This window comes from Geotrypetes seraphini, chromosome 4 (assembly GCF_902459505.1).
Source record: "Geotrypetes seraphini chromosome 4, aGeoSer1.1, whole genome shotgun sequence".
NCBI classification, from domain to species: domain Eukaryota; kingdom Metazoa; phylum Chordata; class Amphibia; order Gymnophiona; family Dermophiidae; genus Geotrypetes; species Geotrypetes seraphini.
Window position 1 is genome coordinate 9,302,068 of NC_047087.1, and position 21,918 is coordinate 9,323,985.

At 43.7% G+C, this 21,918-nt stretch overlaps 2 protein-coding genes across 9 annotated transcripts in view; one reads left to right on the forward strand and one right to left on the reverse strand.

Moving 5' to 3' along the window:
• TRAPPC2L (trafficking protein particle complex 2 like) overlaps positions 1-9,510 on the reverse strand; it is a 35,792-nt gene extending 26,282 nt beyond the window's left edge. For both annotated transcript variants that reach the window (XM_033941350.1, XM_033941351.1), the window contains exon 1: positions 9,384-9,510. In XM_033941350.1, the coding sequence (XP_033797241.1) occupies positions 9,384-9,416 (33 nt within the window). In that variant the 5' untranslated portion in view covers positions 9,417-9,510. The remainder of the gene's footprint in view (positions 1-9,383) is intronic.
• GALNS (galactosamine (N-acetyl)-6-sulfatase) overlaps positions 9,384-21,918 on the forward strand; it is a 92,552-nt gene continuing 80,017 nt past the window's right edge. The window contains exons 1-2 of one of the 7 annotated variants that reach the window (XM_033941342.1): positions 9,384-9,478; positions 15,126-15,249. In XM_033941342.1, coding sequence (XP_033797233.1) covers positions 15,126-15,249 — 124 coding nt within the window. In that variant the 5' untranslated portion in view covers positions 9,384-9,478. Of the gene's footprint in view, positions 9,602-15,125; positions 15,250-21,918 lie in introns of those variants that run through there. The other 6 variants (XM_033941343.1, XM_033941345.1, XM_033941348.1 and 3 more) reach the window with 6 other exon arrangements.

The following is a 21,918-nucleotide window of genomic DNA, read 5'->3' on the forward strand; positions in this document are numbered from 1 at the left end:
CTTCAGCTCCGTCTCTACTTAACAGTGGACTAACTATATTGTGTAATCAAAATTTACCTTGAATTATTTGGATTAGTGATATTTTTCTTGTATTTTGATTGTGATTGCCAAAATTATAAAACTAATAAAGAAATCTAAGTCTTATCGCTACAAAATGACATCACTGTTCAGCAAGCAACCCACTCATACTCAATGAGGCTTAGCACCCAGTTCTACCTGATCCAGCTCATTTTGAAAAGGCCTCTACTGGGCTTCATAATTACTCAGGTTTTTCCAAGTCTTAACTCAGCCCACCCATCCTAATGATCCCTGTCCAGGGGTTGAAAATCTTGGCTCTTTCCAGGATCTAATAAATATGGTCTCCGTTAGCGCACCTGCCATGTGCCGCTTCCAGGATCATGGCTCCCTAGGCACCAGAAATGTAGGCCAGGGTTTTACAGTAACACCAAAATCTAGAACTGCCTCTAACCATGCCCACTTCCAGGCTTCAGCATCACTATGTGCTGCTATCCACCAGGGACCCAGGTGCCGGTCCCAGAAGCCACATAATGGCAGCTATTTGGGGGTTTTTTTTACAAGGTTTTAAGGAGCATCCAATTATCACACAACTTAAACCCAATTAAACCAATTAAATTACATGGTAGTAGGGCGGCTACTACCACCTAACTTTCAGTGGCTGTATCCAGCCACAAGGGGCAAATTCTATAAACAGTGTCTTAACGTAGGCACTAGCAGGCCTAAGATAAGAAGGAAATGCTATTTCAAATGCAACATAAGCATAAATTCAAAGCACCTACCAGCGCCTACACAAATGGTGCCTGAATTACGCCTCCAGAAGCACCTATCGGTGCCTAATACTGGAAGTGGCTTTGTAGACACAATTTACATCAAAGAAAGGCACTGGAAATGTAGGCCTTGTAAACCCTGACCTACATTTCCAGCGCTTATCTTTGCCAGAGGTGCAATTCTCTAAACGGTGCTGCCGCATGATTGACAAGTGATTGGCGGCCGCTGACAATGGCGCCAGTTAGAGAATCCTGCACTGGGTTTTCTCCCCCCCCCCTGTATCTGCAGCATTCCAAACTCAGCTCTTCTGCAAGGCACTGCACAGAGTTCACAGTTTCTTTCACTCCAGGGGTAGAAATAGGGGATGGCGCTTTCCCTGCTAAATGATTCCAGGAGTATCCACTGTTGGCAGAGGATTTCAATTTGGGGGTAGCGAAGGGATTCTTGCCCAGATACTTAACTCTAGCCAAAATCATAGTTCTTCTGAAACCAGGGAGGGATCTGAACCTACCGGAATCGTATAGACCAGATGTCTCAAAGTCCCTCCTTGAGGGCCGCAATCCAGTCGGGTTTTCAGGATTTCCTCAATGAGTATGCATGAGATCTATGTGCATGCACTGCTTTCAATGCATATTCATTGAGGAAATCCTGAAAACCCAACTGGATTGTGGCCCTCAAGGAGGGACTTTGAGATCCCTGGTATAGACTGATATCCTTATTAAATTTTGAGACTAAGCTCATGGCAAAAATCCTGGCAAATCATTTAGCAAGAGTGCTGCCTTCTCTGGTTTCTGAACAGCGACTGGGGTTTGTTAGAGCAGTGTTTCTCAACTTCAAGCCAAGTACCCCCTAAGCCTAACAAATACTAATCAAGTACTCCCCCAAGCTCTACCCCCATAATAATAGTATTAATTGTAAAGCAAATTCTTCCATCCATTTTTCATATACACACAATATAATCTTATTAATACATAATGGTAACCACAAATTTAAAAAAACACAAAGCACACTGTACGCAGAGAAAATGTTAATTATCATTTATATTTGGGTTCTTTTTTTCAAAGAGGTCAAGCAAGTAGATGACTTTAAAATATGCAATGTCAACTCAGTAACAACTATAGAAAAATAGACAAATACAATGCAAAATATAGACAGCAGATATAAATTCACAAAACTGACACATTTTGATCACTAAATTGAAAATAAAATAATTTTTCCTACCTTTGCTGTCTGGTAATTTCATGAGTCTCTGGTTGCACTTTCTACTGACTGTACATCCAATTTTTCTTTCTTTCTGTCTCCTACATGCTTCCGCTCCTCCAGACCTCATTCCATTCCCCAACCAACATCTCTCTCTGTCCCTCCATGAGTTCAACTTTTCTTCCTCTCTCCTCTGCCCCCATTGGCAACATGTCTCCCTCACTCTCTCATTCCCTCCCCTGCTGCATAGGAAGTGGGGAAAGAGAGATAGAGATCCAGGGTGCATCTCTCCTACTCCCTCTACTACTGCCACATCCAACATTTATCCCTCCTTTCCATCAGTCCAACATCTTTCTCTCTGCCTCCTGCATGCTTCCTGTCCTCCAGTCCTCATTCCCTCCCCCAACCAAAATCTCTCTCTCCCTGCATGAGTTCAACTTTGTACACTCTGCCCTCTCCCCCTTCTCCTGAGTGTGACATTTCTCCTTCCTTCCTTTCTTTCCTCTCCATCCATCTTTCACTTTCTTTTCCTCCATGAGTCCAACACTTTCTGACTCCTGCACGCTTCCTCTCCTCCGGACCTCATTTCCTTTCCCAACCAACATCTCTCTCTGTCCTTCCATGAGTCCAACTTTCCTTCCTCTCTCCTCCACCCCTACTGGCAACATGTCTCCCTCTCTCTCTCTGTCCATCTGTCTTGAGAGATCTAGGCATCTCTCCCACCACCTCTACTGCCACATCCAGCATTTCTCCCTTTCTCATCCTCCAGATCATGTGCAGCATTTTTCACCACTGCCCACCAGCCCCATGCCCATTTCTCCTTCTTTTTTAAAAAAATTTTATTTTTATTAATTATAACCTTTTCACAAGTATAACAACTTGTTTAAGGAAATACAGAGCCATAATCCAACATGAAAATAAATCTAAGTACAGACTAAGTAATAACAATCTTAGGGAAATAGCTCTTTCTTAGACCACAAACAGAAGAAAAGGAGGAATCAAAATTACCGAGAGATAAGTTACAGTAAACTAGTTAGGAAAAGGATTAATACATCAAACCCCACAGTTACTAATTATTTGAACCAGACACTCCATCTCTGATAAACTCCTTGAGGTCCAAAAAGGATCTTAGCTGATCGGGTGCATAAAATATATATTTCAAACCCATATATTTAATAATACACTTGCGGGGATAGGTTAACAAAGGTAGCACCCAATTTCTTTGTCTCATCTCTCATTGCAAGAAATAACTTGCGCCTTTCTTGGGTTAATTTTGTTATATCATGATATAACCAAATTTTTTGGCTACAAAATTGTGAAACAGAGCTTTTGAAAAATAATCTCAATTTTCCAACACCACGGAGGATATGTAAGAATCTGGTCCCGCACTGCCATTTTCCCCTGAGGAAGCCACATCGGGTGAAACGGTGGCCCCGTTGGGAACCAGTGCAGACTACACAAAGATAAGTGCTTCTAAAATTTTGCACTATCTTCTTAAAGAAATGTTTATTTATTTCTTAAACTAAAAAAATTAAAAAACTTGAAAAACTTTAAAAAAAGCCATTTGCCGATGAATGAGAACTGTGACTGATGAGATGCAACACATAAAAGTGTGCTAGATGATTCAGTCTCTGAGGCATGGCTATGCTTACTTAAAAGTTTAATACTCTCAAGTTCAGGCGACGATTATGATTTTCAATCATCTCACTCTTCTTTGAGGTTAAAGATTGTTCTCTAATAATTGTAGCAATAGAGTTTTTCAAAGAGACAGTCTCAGATTCAATTTTATCAAAACACTCCTGTTTCACCTTTTCAACGTTTAATGAAAAAGTCCACTTTATTAACCAGTACCTGCATATCAGAAAAGGTTTTATCCACCTTTTCATCTATTCTCCTTATGGCCTCTATCAATAGAGTTTCCAGAGTTACCGCAGGGTGTTTAGCCGAGGTTCCCAAACCCTCACCCTCAGCACCCATTTCTCCTTTATCATCCCTCTCCAAAACCATGTTGCATTTCTCCCTCCATCACTATGTCCAACATTCCTCCCCCTTGCATCCTCTTCAATTTGTCCCACTAGCCCCTCTCCACCACCATATCCAACATTTCTCCCTCTCATCCTTCTATTCCCCATGCATCTCTACCTTCTCCCCTATCTTATTATTCTGGCAGAGGGACTTGAATAGGGAAATGAGAGGGGACATCTTGCTCAGAGCTCTGCTGTATAATACTGAGCTCTGGGAATGTCACTATTGCATGCTGTTGAGGGCCTATGCTTCACAAAATTAAGCTTATCACATGGGCAGTGTGGACACCCAACTTTGTAAAAAAAAATAAAAATGTTCTCTGGCAGTGAATTCCTATTTTCATGGTTTGTGGTCTTGTAACCTAATTAAAGCATTTTGGAGAGCTATTGCCTCCTTTCAGTTCTCCATGCTCTCATTAAATAACTCCTCAGAAAAATGGGTCCTTGGTAAGTGTTATATTTTGGGAAAGATATGTACATTAAATCATTGGATGTCAGCGGAACTACCCTCCATTTGGTACTGTAGAAATAAGTTGCATGAGTTGATGGGATGGGAAGCAAGAATGGCCTACTATTCTTGAAAACAAAGATTTTGTAAAAGTTTGGACTCCATACTTGAATATATTGGTTCCGAGAAGCCATAGTCAAATCTTGAATATACTTCAATTGTATTCACATCTACCTAGAGATGTTGTATCTTGTTCATTTGGCTGCAGGGGGAAGTGGGAACTCTGGATGGGAGAGAGGGGGGGAAGCAACACTTGTGTCATGGGGTACTAAGAGCAGAGTCCCCCATGGCTTGTGGGGAAAACGTTTTGAATGTACGGTTTGTTCATGGGCCGCTTGTTTTCAATAAAAAGAATTGGAAAAAAAAATACTATTCAGTTCTAGGCCATTTCTCAAGTTTTGTTAAAACCCTCCTCATTGTACCCACACTATCTGGAGTGTCTACCCTATTGCAGAGTTTAGCATCATGTGCAAAAAGGCAAACCTTTCCCAACAGCCGTTCTGCAATATCACTTACAAAATTGTTTAAAACAACCAGAACAAGAAGCAATGTCTCTGGCACACCTCAGTGATCCATATTTACTGCTACCCTTTGTTGTTTTGTACTCAATCAATGCACTTTCCATTTGTTTTGTCAGCCTATTGCTATAACTCTTAACTGGCTCACATGATGGGCTGCTGCTTGACCACTCATTGCCAATGACTCAGTAAATGCAAAGGTATTTTTCAGAATTTATAACCTCAATTGCTTTTGCCCAGCTACCATAAATTGTTATTTGCAAAATGCTCTGTCACAACACTATGGGCCTGTTTTACAAAGCTGCGTGGCAACAGCCCCGAAGCCCTTTAAATCTCTATGGGCTTTGGGGCCGTTACCGCACTGCAGCCGCTAGGGCGGCTTTGAAAAACAGGCCCTATGTTACTGCACCTTTTTTACTTAAACATTTCTTTTCATATTAACGGTATATTGCGAATCTTATTGGCTAAAGGACTGACTGCTTTGCATGAAGGAGGTCAAACTAAGCAGTATTTGCCAAAAGGTGAAGGGGAGGAACTAACACCAGAATAATATAATAATGATGATAATATAATAATGGTGAAGTATGTCCTCAGTGTGAGGTGACAAGTTTGAGGCAGCACGTGGTTCAAAAAGAATTAGAGCCACTTGAACATGCTGGGCTTTTTCCAAGGTGAGATAAACTCACAGCTTAACCCCACACCATCATAGGAATATACTGTGTGTGAATAATAACAGTGAATGAACATATATAGTGCAGTTATTATCAATCTAATTCACAAGATGACAGTGGAAATCCTGCCCCTCGCCTCCAGCCAAAGTAAACAAATGGAGAAAAATCAACAGAAGCAGTACTTAGCTTAATGAGTCAAATTGTCCCATTTTTAAAGGCACTGATAATAAACATCAGGAGAGGAAAAAAGTTCTTGTCAAACTTTCCCCTAATCTCCAGGGTTCCACCAGGCTTGGCTTCAGGGACCAACGCCCCTTCCTCAGGAACCAATCTACAGGACCACAAATGCCCACCAAACTTTCAGTAGCTTGACTGCACTGCTGAATACTAGGCTGGGGGAGGGAAGTCAAGGAGCCAGAGACACTGCCAATTAAGAAGACCTGGTGATGGCATAATTTAAAGAAACTCACACGCCTACAGAGAGAACAGTTGTAACAAAAGAAAGCCAAAAGAATCAGCTACTGAAAGTTTGGTGGTTTAGCTAAATACTGCTAGTGTTGATTTTTGTCAGCACTATGTATGAGGGGATGTGGGATGGTCAGAGAGAGGACTCAAGAGAGTGGAGGGTGCATGGGGGGGATTTGGATTGGTGCAAGATCAGGGGAAGAGGGGTGGTTTTGATAGCTTGGGACTCCGACACCTCAGCTGCCCCCGGCCCAGGACGCTGCTGTTACTGGAGCCTGACGAGTGTTAAGGCAGTGGCTCTGAAGTGGCAGCAGACACAAGGGCATAAGGCTCCCTGACAAGTAGCCCCATTCTATCTTTATTTCTTCAGAGCTGTGTTCCTTCCCTGCAATGCAGCTGCAAGCAGTGTTTTGTCAGGATTTCACATCCAGTGTGCTTGACACACTGGAAATGAAATCAAATAAGTGTCAGGGAAGGGGTAAAATGCGGACCTTGCAGATCTCAACTGCAGGTCCTCAAAAATCTTCATTTATTGACAGCTGAGGTTTCATATTTCATGTGTACAGGTCTGTGTTTTGGCCCCTCATTCCACCACTGTATCTGTTGCTGTTTCTGACCCCACGGATCTGTGCCGACAGTCTTTTATTAATAACAATTAATTTGAGGTAACACTTCAGCTAAGGGAGGTCTGCGTTTTATCCCAGAGCTGCGGCAGGAAAATGTATCTTGGCTTGATTCAAGCCGGTCTTAAACCGGGATCAGCAGGGCCCAAGATAGCTACCCTAACCTCTAGGTTACTTTCACAACTTGTGAAATTATAAAGTTTTGCCACTTTTCGTCTCAGCATAGGTCATGGCTCCGACAGACCTCCATGACAGTCATTTTAGCTCTAACAGAGCCTAATGCTTCTCCCACCCTATGCTGAGATGAGAAATGGCAAAACTTTATCATTTCACAAGCTATGAAAGTAGCCTAGAGGTTAGGGTAGCTGTCTTGGGCCTTGCTAATCCCAGTTCAAGACCGGCTTGAACCAAGCCAAGATCCATTTTCCTGCCGCAGCGCTGGGGTAAAATGCAGATTTCTCTTGCTTAAACTCTTCAGTAATTTTAAAGATAGGATTTGAGCGTTAACATAATCGCTGAAGTCCAGTGCCCTGACGCAGCTATACAGCGAAATGCCAGCTAGCTTTACGTTGGCGGGAACGGAGCAGCAAATACAGCACGTTATGAACTTCCCTGCCTAAGTTAAATTCTCTTGAAGGAGTCTTGAGTGTTGAACTAAGTTTTCTCTTTAATCAAATGCTGAATTATGTTTATCTGATGTTCTAACCTGCCTGCACTGGGCGTTTTAGCTTCTTATGGTTATCTGAGCATATTCCGCCCTCCTGGACATGGAACAGAAAGACTGCAGGGCTTAGATGAGTGACCTGCTAGTGTGAACTTAGGAGCCATAATTGTTAAGAAAAGTAACTCATGGGAAGTTCTTTCTAGAATTCAGTTGTGGAAATCTCTCTGTAACTTCCTGGTTTGGCACCTGCGAAGCTGTCAACTTGGGGCTGGGGAGTCGCATATATGCTGGTGCTTTCTTCAATTGACCTTTCACTCTGTAACGTGTTTTTGACCTTTTGCGGTATCAGCATTCGGAGAGGGTTACCCTGTCCTCTTCTAAAAACAGGCTTCAGAAGCCAAGTCTAACCCAAGAGTCCTTACCAACGTTTCTATGCTAGCTTTAAGATTACGGAAGAGGGTAAACAAGTAAGGTGTTTTGCTGAGTTTCCTCCAATTACTTGGCACTCTCCCAGAAGAGCATGTGGTGATTGCAACTGGTACAAAATGCAGCGGTTAGGTTACTTTGTGGACTGAAGAAGTTTGATCATGTAACACCTTCCTATCGACTTCTACACTGGCTGCTGATGGAGGCACGTGTGAAATTCAAGTTTGGTTGTTTTTGCTTCAAGGTACTTTATGGCTTAGCCCCTAAATATATAACGGTGTCAGGTCAAAAGCGCGCTGGGACAAAGGTGCGCGCAGACAACTGAGCGCAGTGTGGAGGCACGTGCCGAAGAAAATGACTGTTTTAAAGGGCGCCAATGGGGGGTGTGGGGGGGGGGGAACCCCCCCACTTTCCTTTATACAGATTGTGCCGCGTTGTGGGAGTTTGGGGGGTTGTAAACCCCCACATTTTACTGAAAACTTCACTTTTTTCTTAAAAACAGGGAAACAGTTAAGTTTCCAATATAATGAGGGAGGTTACAACCCCCCAAACCCCCCCCCTTGATCTGTATTAAGTAAACTGGGGGGGGTTCCCCAACAAAAACCCCTGTCTGAGCCCCTAAAAACACTCTTTTTCTTCGGCGCGTGCTTCCATCTTGCGCTCAGTTGTTGGTGCGCGCCTTTGTCTTTGGCGGTTTTGCCTATGAACCATATAAAACAGACCTTTTCTCCTTCACAGCCAACAGATTCAGGAGAACCTCACATCCGAACTTTGTTTCTCCACCGGTTAGAGGTTGTAAATTTAAAAGCCATCCCCAACATCTTTTCTCACATCAAGCAGCATGATGGGGTAAAGACCTGGAACAACTGCTCGTGCCTACTACTTACACTTATCCTGGGGGATACGGGCAGAGCCGGACCGCGAATGGCGAAAAACCGCGATTATCCGGCTCTGACCCACCCCCACCTCCCTGCCGTCTTCCCGGCCTTATCTGGTAGTCTAGAGGGCTTTCGGGGCAGGAGCAATTTTCCTACGCTCCTGCCCTGTGCAGATCGCCATGAGGAAATGGCTGCTGCGAGTTCCCGTAGTGGTGATCTGCACGGGGCAGGAGCGTAGGAAGATCGCTCCTGCCCCGAAAGCCCGCTAGACGACCAGATAAGGCCGGGTAAAAAATATGTTTTTAAAAAAAATTTTCCCCCTCTCCAGAAAAAAAATCACGATTATGTGAAATCGCGAGTACAGAAACCGCGAATATGGAGGGGGAAGTGGAAAACTTAGGTAACTGACCTATACAATCTTAGTCCTCGACAAATGATCTTTAGAACTGTTATTCACCAACTCTGAACTTTGTTTATTCTTTTCATCATTATAAACCGCACAGAACGTCACGGTCCTGCGGTACAGAAACTCTTCCTAAAAGGCTGTCGGTCCGGGGGTGGAACGAGGGGCTAAAAGCGACGAAGCGCCGCGTTTCCCCGCCTTCCCGGTGGCCACTCACCTCCTTCGCGATCACCGCCACGCACACCGCCATCTTGGAGGCCGCCTCCGGCGTCAGCTGACGGGCACGTGACCGGCCGCTCACGTGACCGACCGGTGAGTCCTTCGGCGGGGTCCGTCGCCATGTCGGCCGCTCTCGCCGCGGCGCTCCTCTGCCTTTGCTCGGCCTCGGCGCGCGGCTCGAGCGCCCCGAATGTCCTCGTGATGCTGATGGACGACGTGAGTAGAGGGAGGGGGAGGAGGAGGGGTGGCCGCGAGCTATGTTCTGACGGTTTGAAAGCGCACGCGAGCGAGCGTCGGCTGCGGGTAAAACGCGGACCTCCCGGATCCGCTTCGCGCCTGGCCAGGCGCTTAGCTTTCCCTTTCAACTGCCCCACCTAAGCCCTCCCACTAATCCAGGGGTCTCAAAGTCCCTCCTTGAGGGCCGTATTCCAGTCGGGTTTTCAGGATTTCCCCAAAGAATATGCATGAGATCTATGTGCATGCACTGCTTTCAATGCATATTCTTTGGGGAAATCCTGAAAACCAGACTGGATTCCGACCCTCGAGGATCGGAGTTGCCCACCCCTGGGTTACACACTTCTTGCAGGGGTCCCCAAAGTCCCTCATTGAGAGCCGAATCCAGTCGTGTTTTCAGGATTTCCCCAAAGAATCTGCATGAGATCTATGCGCATGCACTGCTTTCAATGCATATTCATTGGGGAAATCCTGAAAACCCGACTGGATTGCGGCCCTCAAGGAGGGACTTTGAGATCCCTGACTAGTCCCAGTCACACCACCTCACCTTTCCTATCTAGCCTTCCTTCCACCCCCACCCAGCTTCTCTTCCTGGGAATCCCCCCTCCCCCCAGCTTCTGTCATTCCTTCTCATGATTTTATTTCCAGCTTCTCTCCCAGGAATCAGGGCTGTGGAGTCGGTAGATAAATGTTCCCACTCCTCAGTTTTTTGTACTTCTGACTCCGACTCCCTTGAAACAAGATCTTCATCCGCGTAAAAAGATGTTGTGCGTATGGTGGGAGAGCTTGGTTGGATGAATTTTTTGAGTCTACACCGGGTGATTTCTACCAACGAGGTATTGAAAACCTTGTTGAACGTTGGAAATAAGTTGTAAACAACAATAAGGGAGAATACATTTATAAGTATTGGTGCTCCGAATTGTGCCTTGCGTGCCATATAGTGAAGCACGTGTTCGTTTTGCGGTTACGTGAGGCACTGCATACATTGGTCTTTATTCTTACTGTAGAGAAGTCATTAATTAGAACTTTTTGTGAATTGGGACATTTAAACTTGCTTTTTTTTTTAAATTCCAATCTTAATTTAGTCGGAGTCAGTGCATTGATTGGCAACTCCGACTCCAGGTACCTGAAATTTCCTCCAACTCCGACTCCACAGCACTGCCAGGAATGTCCAGCATTTCCTTCCTTCCCTCCCCCAAGTTATCTCCAGCATGTCTGTCCTTCATTCAGCACACATGTAATTTACAGCATATAACTCCTGCTCCTCCTGCCCCCTTGATCTTCAGAATGTCTTCTCATAAGATAAGAACCTCTAGAAAGAGACTGCTCTAAGAGATCGTCCCCACCCGTGACCCCCCCCCCCGAAGCGCCCCGCGTGCATCTACCCGTGGTCTATCCCCGGGGAGGACAGGATGTCGGCGCTTTGTGGACTTCTCAACACACGCACGCAAAAAAGCCACTGTCCAGCAGACGACGGCGGCCCAGCCAAGCTCCTCGCGCGCGCGCTCAGGGGCGGCGGTTCGGTAACGGCCAAGCTGAGTTCTAAGTAATCACCGGGGGGAGGGGGAGTCGACTCTGTCACACAGCGCAGACCGTGAGCGTCTCGCTCACCTCCGTTCCTTTACACCGGGAGTCATCCCCCCCCCTCGTGCACGCAAAACTGTGGCAGTCTCTCTCAACTTCACCCTCACCGGGCTGGTCTCATTCGCCTCTGCTCCTGGACCGTTTCAACCCCCTCTCACTCCCAAACGGAGGCAATCTCTTCCCTCAGAACATGACCATCTCTCTTCACCGCTTCTCTTTAAAGATGGTCACGCCCACTTGCCTACCATGGCTGTCTCTCCCTTCTCTCTGAGAAGGCACGGCGGTGTACTGCGCATGCAGAGGCATGGAGTTTCAAGTGAACATGCGCGCTAAGGGTTTTATCATATTGGATTTGTTCCTGAGTTATGAGAAACTTGTCGAAGGACTTCCATTTCAGGAGTTAACCTTTTCTATATTGTCTTATTTTTTATATATGATAGAACCCAATTCCACCACATGTACAATGATAAAGGACAATTATCTTACCAGTTATTAATTAGTTTTAAAGCTATGAAAATGAAGAAATCAAAAAGAGCAAAATTTTGCTGAGAGATATGTTGGAAGTGTCAATGACTTATCTATATACAGTATATAAAATCGGAGGTATGTATGTGTGTATGTATGTGTGTGTGTATGTGCCGCGATCACGCAAAAACGGCTTGACCGATTTGAACGAAACTTGGTATGCAGATCTCTCACTACCTGGGATGATATGTTCTGGGGGTCTCGCGGCCCACCTGCACACGTGGGCGGAGCTACAAACATAAAATCAGATTTCACCCATTCATGTCAATGGAAAAAATGTAAAAAGCTGCCATTCTCACAGTAATTCAAAAACGGCTTGACCGATTTGAACGAAACTTGGTATGCAGATCCCTCACTACCTGGGGTGATATGTTCTGGGGGTCTCGCGGCCCACCTGCACACGTGGGCGGAGCTACAAACAGAAAATCAGATTTCACCCATTCATGTCAATGGAAAAAATGTAAAAAGCTGCCATTCTCACAGTAATTCAAAAACGGCTTGACCGATTTGAACGAAACTTGGTATGCAGATCCCTCACTACCTGGGGTGATATGTTCTGGGGGTCTCGCGGCCCACCTGCACACGTGGGCGGAGCTACAAACAGAAAATCAGATTTCACCCATTCATGTCAATGGAAAAAATGTAAAAAGCTGCCATTCTCACAGTAATTCACAAACGGCTTGACCCATTTGAACGAAACTTGGTATACAGATCCCTCACTACCTGGGGTGATATGTTCTGGGGGTCTCACGGCCCACCTGCACACGCGGGCGGAGCTACAAACAGTAAATCAGATTTCACCCATTCATGTCAATGGAAAAAATGTAAAAAGCTGCCATTCTCACAGTAATTCATATACGGCTTGACCGATTTGAACGAAACTTGGTATGCAGATCCCTCACTACCTGGGGTGATATGTTCTGGGGGTCTCGCGGCCCACAACTCTATGTTGCTTGCTCAAGGGTGGGTTCACCCAAGAATTTATATGTTCTTGCTCCAGGAGGTGAAACTAAAAATGTTGTTTATAATCACGTTTTTGCGTTAGTTGTATTGTATTCATTTTGTCAAATATTTCACATTATAATTTGAATATTGTACTTTTTATTAAGCTGTAAAAAAATAATTTCATTCACCACTATAAAGTATCTTTATTTGAATCCATTTACAGTGTTATTGCTATAATTAAATACCCGTGCAACGCCGGGGCATCAGCTAGTAAATTATATGACCAGGGAAATTGAATCCTTGAATTTATTTATTTGCTAATTTTTTTTTTTTAGCTCATCCTCCCAAAAGAGCCTAGAACGGGTTACAAGTTTACTTACATAATAAGAGATGGCAGTTTACAGATTGATATACATTTTAAGAGAAAGCTATTATGGGTTCTATATATAACAGGGTTTACAGTAGCACTTGGGTTAGTTATATTTTGCATAGATAAGAGTTAACAGTGGCAGCTTGTCTGTTGAGTCTATTTACAAAACAGGATAGGTTCTGTGGCTTTCCACTTAGTAGCAGTTTTGTATGCATGATGGTATCAGGATTAATGATTTCTCGTGAAGCATACAGTTGCGGAAACTATTTGCGATAGCAAGACAGTTTTTGTAGATTTCCACAGTTAAGGACTTTGGTTTGCAGGTTAGGAAGTATGGGGGGTCTGGTTTGCATTGGTTTACAGGTTGGAATTTGAGAATAGAATATACAGTATCAGTCCATTTTTTTAAAATAAGCCTTCAATCCATAACCTTAATCCCCACTGCCCAATGCTCACCACTCTAGCCAACAGATTAACCATCCTCCCTAACTGTATCCCTCACCCTGGCATCCTGTTTGCCTGTTTAGATTGTAAGCTCTTTCAAGTAGGGACTATCTTTAGTGACTGTACAGCCCTCTAGAAATAATTAATAGTAGTGGTATTACCGTACTACAGAAAATTTGGAGGACAATCCTTGCATAGTTCAGATTTTAATCAAAATCCCTCCCATATCCCCCTCATAAGAACCTAAGAATTGTCTTACTGGGTCAGACCAATGGTCCACAAGCCCAGTAGCCCGTTCTCACAGTGGTCAATCCAAGTCACTAGTACATGGCCAAAACCTAAGGAGTAGCAACATTCCATCCAGAATCCCAAAGAATAGCGAGATTCCGGAATCCCAGAGAGTAACAAGATTCTAGAATCCCAAAGAGTAGCAACATTCCATGCCACCTATCCAGGGCAAGCAGTGGCTTCCCCCATGTCTCCCTCAATAATAGACTATGGTCTTTTCCTCCAGGAACTTGTCCAAACCTTTCTTAAAACCAGCTACGCTATTCACTCTTACCACATCCTCTGGCAACGCGTTCCGGAGCTTAACCATTCTCTGAGTAATTCTTCCTCCAATTGGTTTCAAAAGTATTTCCCTGTAACTCATGATTGTTGCCACTTAGAAGCATGTAAGTGATCATTAAAAGCACAGCCTTGCCCTTGCAAATAAATATGCTTCCCACTGCCAGTAGCACACTTACAACAAAAGCATCTTGAAAACAGGACCCAAATGTGAAAAGAGTTGGGGACTCTTCAAACACATCCTGTTGTTTATAGGACATGGGACACTAGTGGGGGACACAGTCCTGGATGGGTTTTTTTTTGTGGTGTTTCTGTATTTTCTTTTATTCGCTGAGGGCTTCTTGGGTGGTTGGGGATGGAACACAAACATATACTTAAAATATTATTACAAATAGAGGTTGAGGGATGTTTATACCTGTGTCTGGTTTGCGGGTGTTTTTTCATTGCATGTACTGGTTTCTGTTTGTCTTTTCTTGGTTTTGGTAATAGTGACCATTGCTTTATTTTCAGAAGCTTTACTAAACTGTTATTGTTTAGTAATATAATAAAGAGAGCTCAAATTTTTTTTAATAAATGAATTTTTTTTTTTTTAAAAGCATCTTCCTAATGTATTCATAAGATTTACTGACAGTAACCAGAGATTTTCTTATGAATCTCGTGAATGACTTCATGCAGCCTCTGGAAAACAGTGGTGTGTGTACCTTATGCAAATAGTAGAAAACAGTGAGACCACATCAGGATCACATGACTTTGCTCTTTGAAATGTTTTTAAGTCAGTGAAATTTTTAGCTTGGAGTACTAATATGAGAGAGTGTGACACTTTCTGTACTTAACAAAGAGTATTCTAAAATGAATGCATCCCTGTGGGTCTTATATCATTAAAATAGTGGTGCCCTTCTATAGAGAGAGGAGCTTAATTCCAAAAGAGAGCAACTGCTATGGCATGGACCGGGAATCATGTCCTTTACAAGTGATCTTAATTACAAGGGTTTTTTTTTTTTATTATTGCATTGTACTGTAATCCTGCATTAAAAATGTAATCAGATTCTGTTTTCTTTCTTTTCTCTACAGATGGGCTGGGGGGATTTGGGTGTGTTTGGTCATCCATCCAAGGAAACTCCCAACTTAGATCAAATGGCATTAGAGGGAATGGTATTACCAGACTTCTATACAGCAAATCCTCTCTGCTCTCCATGTAAGCAGTTTCATCTTACACACTAAGGGCTCCTTTTACGAAGGTGCGCTAGGGTTTTTACCGTGCACGGTAGCTGAAAATCTACCACCTGCTGAAAAGGAGGCGGTAGCGGCTAGCACGCTCGGGAATTTAACGCACGCTATTGCGCGTGTTAAGGCCCTAGCGCACCTTCGTAAAAGGAGCCCTAATGAACACCGGAAGGAAGCGCTCTTTACAACAATGAAAGTGTTAAAAAGAGCCTTTTCAGTCATTTTGAATGCCTGAGATCATACCAGGATACGCTGTCTTATGAGTAAAGTTCATGTCTCTCCTAGTATGCCCCAAACCAACCAATGTAGAAATGACATTCCTGGGAAAAGCTGTCAGGGGTTGTGACGCCAAATGATAGCGTTTTGTACAGAATCCCCCCTAAATTGTATCAACTTGCCTGCCCAGTTTTACACTGGGCAGGCAAGTTATAGAATAGTGTTAGTGACACTTACCCCCTCTTTTACTAAGGTGCACTATGCTTTTTAGCACGTGGTAAATATTAGCACGCGCTAAACGCTAACGCGTGCATGTTATCTTATGGACGCATTAGCAGTTAGTACACATGTTGATTTAGCGTGTGCTAAATGCTTAGAGGGCCTTAATAATCTGTTAATTTGTGAACCGGTTATTGACGATAATTGCTGTTAATTGCCACTGATCAGCACATCCAGGGGTAACTTCCATTAGTATTCTATGAATCTATTGTGTACAACTGCAAGGGGGCATGGGCAGGTTGGGGGAATAGTATCTTCAGTTGTGCATGATCATTTACACCTAAATTTAGACAAACAAATGCAGACTCGCGCTAGTGTTCTATAACGTTAACTGCACATACAATTGCCAGTATAGAATTTGCGCTCACTCATCGTGTCTGTGAATTATGTATGTTTTATGAATGAAGATTCTTCACTTTTATTCTTCTACTAATTTTTTAGCCCGTTACATTAACAGGTGCTAGAATAGATGTATAGACGTAGGCATTTCTTTCTTTCTGCCCCCTGTCTGTCTATCTTTTTTTCTTTCTGCCCCCTTTCTGTCTGTCTTTTTTTTTTTTCTTTCTTTCTCTCTGCCCCCTGTCTGCCTTCCCTCCTTCCTTACTTTTCCTCCCCTTGTCCAGCAGCACCCCTTCCCTGCTCCCCCTGTCCAACAGTAGCTTTTCTCTGTTCCTTTTACCTCCCCCCTGTCCAGTAGTTACCCTTCTCCCTTACCTGCTCACTGTGCAGCTTCCGCTAGGCTGAGCAGCCTCGGGGCTTTTGCTAGGCCGGCCCGCCTCGTCGAAATTTGCGGGCCCGCCCCTTCCCGGCCAATCCCCGCTAATTCTAAGGCCTGATTGACCCAGGCTCTAGAAGCCTGGATCAATTAAGCCTTAGGATTATCGGGTCCACCCATCCCCACTAAGCCTAAGGCTTGATTGGTCCAGGCTTTAGGCGCCTGGGCCAATCAGGCCTTAGGGTTAGTGGGGATGGGCAGACCCACTATGCCTAAGGCCTGATTGGTCCAGACTTCTAGAGCCTGGGCCAATCAGGCCTTAGACTTAGTGGGGAAGGGGTGGGCCCGCCTCATTTCGACGAGGTGGGCCTGCCGGCTGGACGGCAGCAAGACCCGTCTGGCTGGCCAACACTTTACAGGTTAGTTAGGGGGGTCATCGGGGGGAGTGGTAGCATGGGGAGGGGGTCGTTAGCGGAGAGGGTGTGGCGTTCCAGCTGGAAGGGTTGGGCACCCTCCTGCCGGCGATCGGGAGTGCCGGGGGAAGGTGCGGCCTTCCGGCAGGAGGGGTTAGGCACCCTCCTGCCGACAATCGGACAGGCGGCCGCTTGCAGCAAGGAGATCCCTTACCGCGATAAGTATAGTGGTCGCATTTTGCTGGCCTACATTGTAAGCGTAGGGCCGCCTAGGTTCGCCTAAGGCCCTTAGGCGAGTTTAGGTGTCTTGCAGGCCTCCCTAGGCTCCCGGAGGTGACTTCAATATAGGCAGCCTGCCTGGGGAGCATTTTTTAAAAAAATGTGCATCCCGATTGGCTGATTAGATAGCTATAGGACGCCTACAGCTACCTAAAATTGGGACGCACTTTGCAGAACCAGGGCCTTACTGCACATGCGGCGACATAGCCACGGATCAGGGATCATGGCTGCATGGAGTTTCAACTGTGCATGCGTGCTAAGGGTTTTATTATAGAGGATTAGTGAACCGTTTCATTGATTTTTGCTTCTTAATTTGAGAATACCTTTTGCATTTTATTTGTTTGACAATTTTCTGCTCTTGTGTGGTCTGCTTATCTTCATGGCATACACTGGTCCTTATAGATAACTCCTCCACTCCATGCTCATCAGGTATTCTTTTTGTAACCAAATGTTTTAGGTTTTTCTGAGACTGTTCAGAATTTCCTAAATTGTAGGGATTGCCAAATTGATATTGAAAACTGTTATAAAGCAAGAGTCTCCTTTACTATTCTTTGCTAATGTTTTCTCTCGATAATGTGATTAGAGAGTGTGGCGCAGTGGTTAAAGCTACAGCCTCAGCACCCTGAGGTTATGGGTTCAAACCCACGCTGCTCCTTGTGACCCTGGGCAAGATACTTAATCCCCCCATTGCCCCAGGTACGAGTCTATTAGATAGATTGTGAGCCCATGTAAACCGTTCTGAGCTCCTCTGGGAGAACGGTAAAGAAAATGGAAAAAATAAAAGAAGGATTTTAAACCTTTCTTCTTAGGTTCTATTCTTGATTAGAGAGATGTTCGATGTTGCATACCTTTCCTTTAAAAAGGGATGCTTTAGTCCCTGTTTGTCCAGGTGAAATGTCATCTGAGAATCTTTTCACTACTCGGATGTTATCATCCCGAGCAGTAAAATGTCAACTCTGGATATCTCTGTAACTCTTGAGGTGTAACTATCTATGCCTCTAGGGTTATAGCTACCTTTTTTGAGTGAGTGGAACTACTGAAAAGATGTGAGACCACAGCTGGGAGGTGAGCATGACACAGCACTGTACTTATCTCTAGCAGTTCTGCCCTCCCCTCCCCCCAACCCCATGCAGCCCAACAGCAAATAAAAGAGCATAAGTTACATATATTGTATTTATTCATTTTGGATCATTTAATTTACCACCGTCGAGAGAACTATCAGAGCAGCAAAGTCCAATAGAAGAAAAAAACATAAAATCTCAGAATAAAAACACACCATAGAAAGAAGTTTAATGGGAGATCTGAGCTACAAAAGGGTGAGCATACTGGGTTATAATAGATCCTAGCTTAATCATTATTTCAGATTCCTTAAAAACTGTCTGCAGCAAAAGATATTGATCACGTAGGGTAAATGACTTGGTTCTTCCCTTCTCAGCATGTGATAGACAGACAACACGTAATTACTTACAACAATTTCCCAGCCTTAGAAGAATTAGATATGAAAGATTTCTAATGTCTTCTTTCACTTACCAGATTTTATGTGATTTTGACCTAATGAAGAACAGTTTAGGAAATCCCTAAAACTATTTTGTTCTGTAGATATGTCTTTTTTCTTCTTTATTTAAAGGCTTTAATGCCTAAGTAAATACTGTTTTACTTATAGATGCATTTGATGCAGTGATATCTTAGTTCTATCAGATAAACAAACCCCCCCAAACTTTTGGTGGAATTCAGTTTGTCATATTTATAAAATGGAGAGAGTGCTTGCTATACAGCAAGGAAATTATAATAGTTTCAAAAAGATTTGGGGGCCATTAATTGCATATTCTAATGATTAGACACCTTGGACACCTTTTTATTACATAGGACTATATTTAATGTGGGGTTGGGGGAGGTATGTTATGTGATTTAATGGGTTTATTCCTGATGAATGGGATGGGTGATTTGTACGAATTATCTGATTGAATTTTGTACACTTGTTGCAAGAGTTAAAACTGAATAAAGAATTAAAAAAAAAAAAACAACCCCAAACTATAGAACAGCTACAAACCAAAACTAATAAAGTTCTAAAGTCTCACTGTTTGATGCATAAACCGTGAAGTATATAAAGTTAAATAAATAATTTCATGAGAAAACATCAGTGTGGATTGTTAAGTCAAGTGGACGTCAAAAACGTTCAATACTACAACCCGTGCGTGGGTCACAGCACAGCGTATCACACCTTCATGGAGTCTTCACGTGTGTGGTGGGAAACAAATAAATAGTGTAAACACACTTAGGGCTCCTTTTACAAAGGCGCGCTAGCGGTTTAACGCACGTAATACCACACGCACTCGCCGCTACCGCCTCCTTTTAAGAAGGCAGTAGTTTTTGGCCAGCGCGGGGCTTAGCGTGTAATGAAAAGTCGCGCACGTTAACCCTGCTAGCGCACCTTTGTAAAAGGAGCCCTTAGTGATTAAATAATATATATATAAAAAAATTTCACAGTACAGCACTGACGCAGTCTGAAAAACAGAGAACTGCACAGTCTTAACAAAAATGAAATAAAAAGACTTATCTCAATAGGAGATCCGGTAAATGCAAGGACTCCCAGAGATGGTCTATTTCGGAGACACTGTTCTTTTGCAACAAACTTGAAAATGACTCAAATGTATAGTTCAGCATAAAATTTTAGTTCTAATTCTTATTTAGTTACAAAACATTTTTTATTCTAGTTCTGACAACAGTCTTAATTCTAGTTTTATTTAGTCTCTTCAGAAAATTTTAGCTCCCTGCTTTTCTGTGTAGTTAATAGCAAGCCTTAGTAAAAGAACCCCACAATTCCTTACTAGCTGCATGTAATTCCTGAGCAAGGCTGGCATTAGGGGTGGGCAAGCAGAGCACTTGCTCTGGGGCCTCCTCCCTAATGTCTGCCCTTAGCACCCCATCATGCTTAGCACAGGCCCTTTTCCCAAGTAGTGCGATGCATTTTGCACTATATGATATGAGCAGAATATAAGAGGTGATCTCTCAGGTCATATGGCAAGACCAAATCCTTCAGCAGCCTGGCCATGGTACGCCCTCAACTGGAGTACTGCTTACAGCACTGGTCGCTGTACATGAAGAAAGACACAGTACTACTCGAGAGGGTCCAGAGAAGGACGACTAAGATGGTTACGAGATTGGAGGAGCTGCCGTACAGCGAAAGATTAGAGAAACTGGGCCTCTTCTCCCTCGAACAGAGGAGATTGAGAGGGGACACCCTCTCCAAGGTAGGGAGAACGAGAGGGCACTCTTTAAAGTTCAAAGAATGTAAGGAAGTTCTTCTTCACCCAGAGAGTGGTAGAAAACTGGAACGCTCTCCCGGAAGCTGTCATAGGGGAAAACACCCTCCAGGGATTCAAGATTAAGTTAGACAAGTTCTACTGAACAAGGATGTACGCTAGTAGGGCTAGTCTCAGTTAGGGCACTGGTCTTTGACCAAAAGGGCTGCCGCGTGAGCGGACTGCTGGGCATGATGGACCACTGGTCTGACCCAGCAGCGGCAACTCTTATGTTCTTAAGTGCTTTACTGGCTGCCTGGGGGATAGGGCATGGTGAAAAGTGGGATCAGGAGGGGCAATGCTGCTAAAGGTAAGGGAAAGATGCATCCCCATCCTCCCTCCTAGACACTTCTCAGGCTTCCTCCATTGCACTCCCTGCAGACCCACCTTGCTAGTTTTTGGGAATGTTACTCAGGTCTTCTTGTGGAAGAAGTAGCCACTATGGTGATTGTTCTTGGTGTCTTGACTTTTACACTTAGTCAGATCTCGGTGGATAGACGTTAAGTATTTTAGCCAAAACTCAGGCACTCATCAGCACCTGTGCTTTTCTTAACCTGATTTCCGCTCTGTTGTGGCTTCAGACAATTTTATACGTTTGACGTTTACTACTACTATGAATTATTATTATAGCGCTACCAGACGTATGCAGCGCTGTACAGAGTCACAAAGAAGACAGTCCCTGCTCAAAAGAGCTTACAATCTAAACAGACAAGACAAACAGGATGTCATAGATACAGCTAAGGGGAACGGTTAATCTGCTGACTGGGTTGGAGGGCAGTGGGAAGTAGGGTTATGGATGGGTTGGAGGGTTCCATATTCTTCTGGATCCTGGGGAATCATTCTGCTTCTTTATTTTCTGTGGGCTCCTCAAATAAATTTCACCAGAGTTTTTCAGTTCTAGCTTTTCTTGTAGGGTGTCTCATTCTGTTGAACTTCCTGTTTCTATAGATAGTATACCACTTAAACCAACTACATCTATAAAAATCCTAGGCGTTCTCATTGACAATAAACTTTCATTTCGCCCGCAAATTAGTGCATTGGTTAAAAACTGCTTTTATAAGCTAAGGATGATTAGATCATTGGTCCCTCTTCTTGATGCCAAATCCCTTACAGTGTTAATTCATTCTCTGGTAATATCTTTTTTTTTTTTTAATAATTATTTATTCATTTTCAAATTGAACAACAAGTGCACAAAAGAATATATTATACAAATTATTCCACAATAGCACATTAATATCTACCACATAAAAATCTAGTGATACAATAACTCCCCCCCTACCACCCATCCTTCATCACATTTTCAATAGAAATATACACCATATTATAACATATAATGTAAAATTATTCCCAACTCCCTCCCCCTTTAGTGTGCTAAAAAAGAAAAGGAAAAGAGAAGAATTGATGACTATTCATCACAATATTTTGCCAATGGCCCC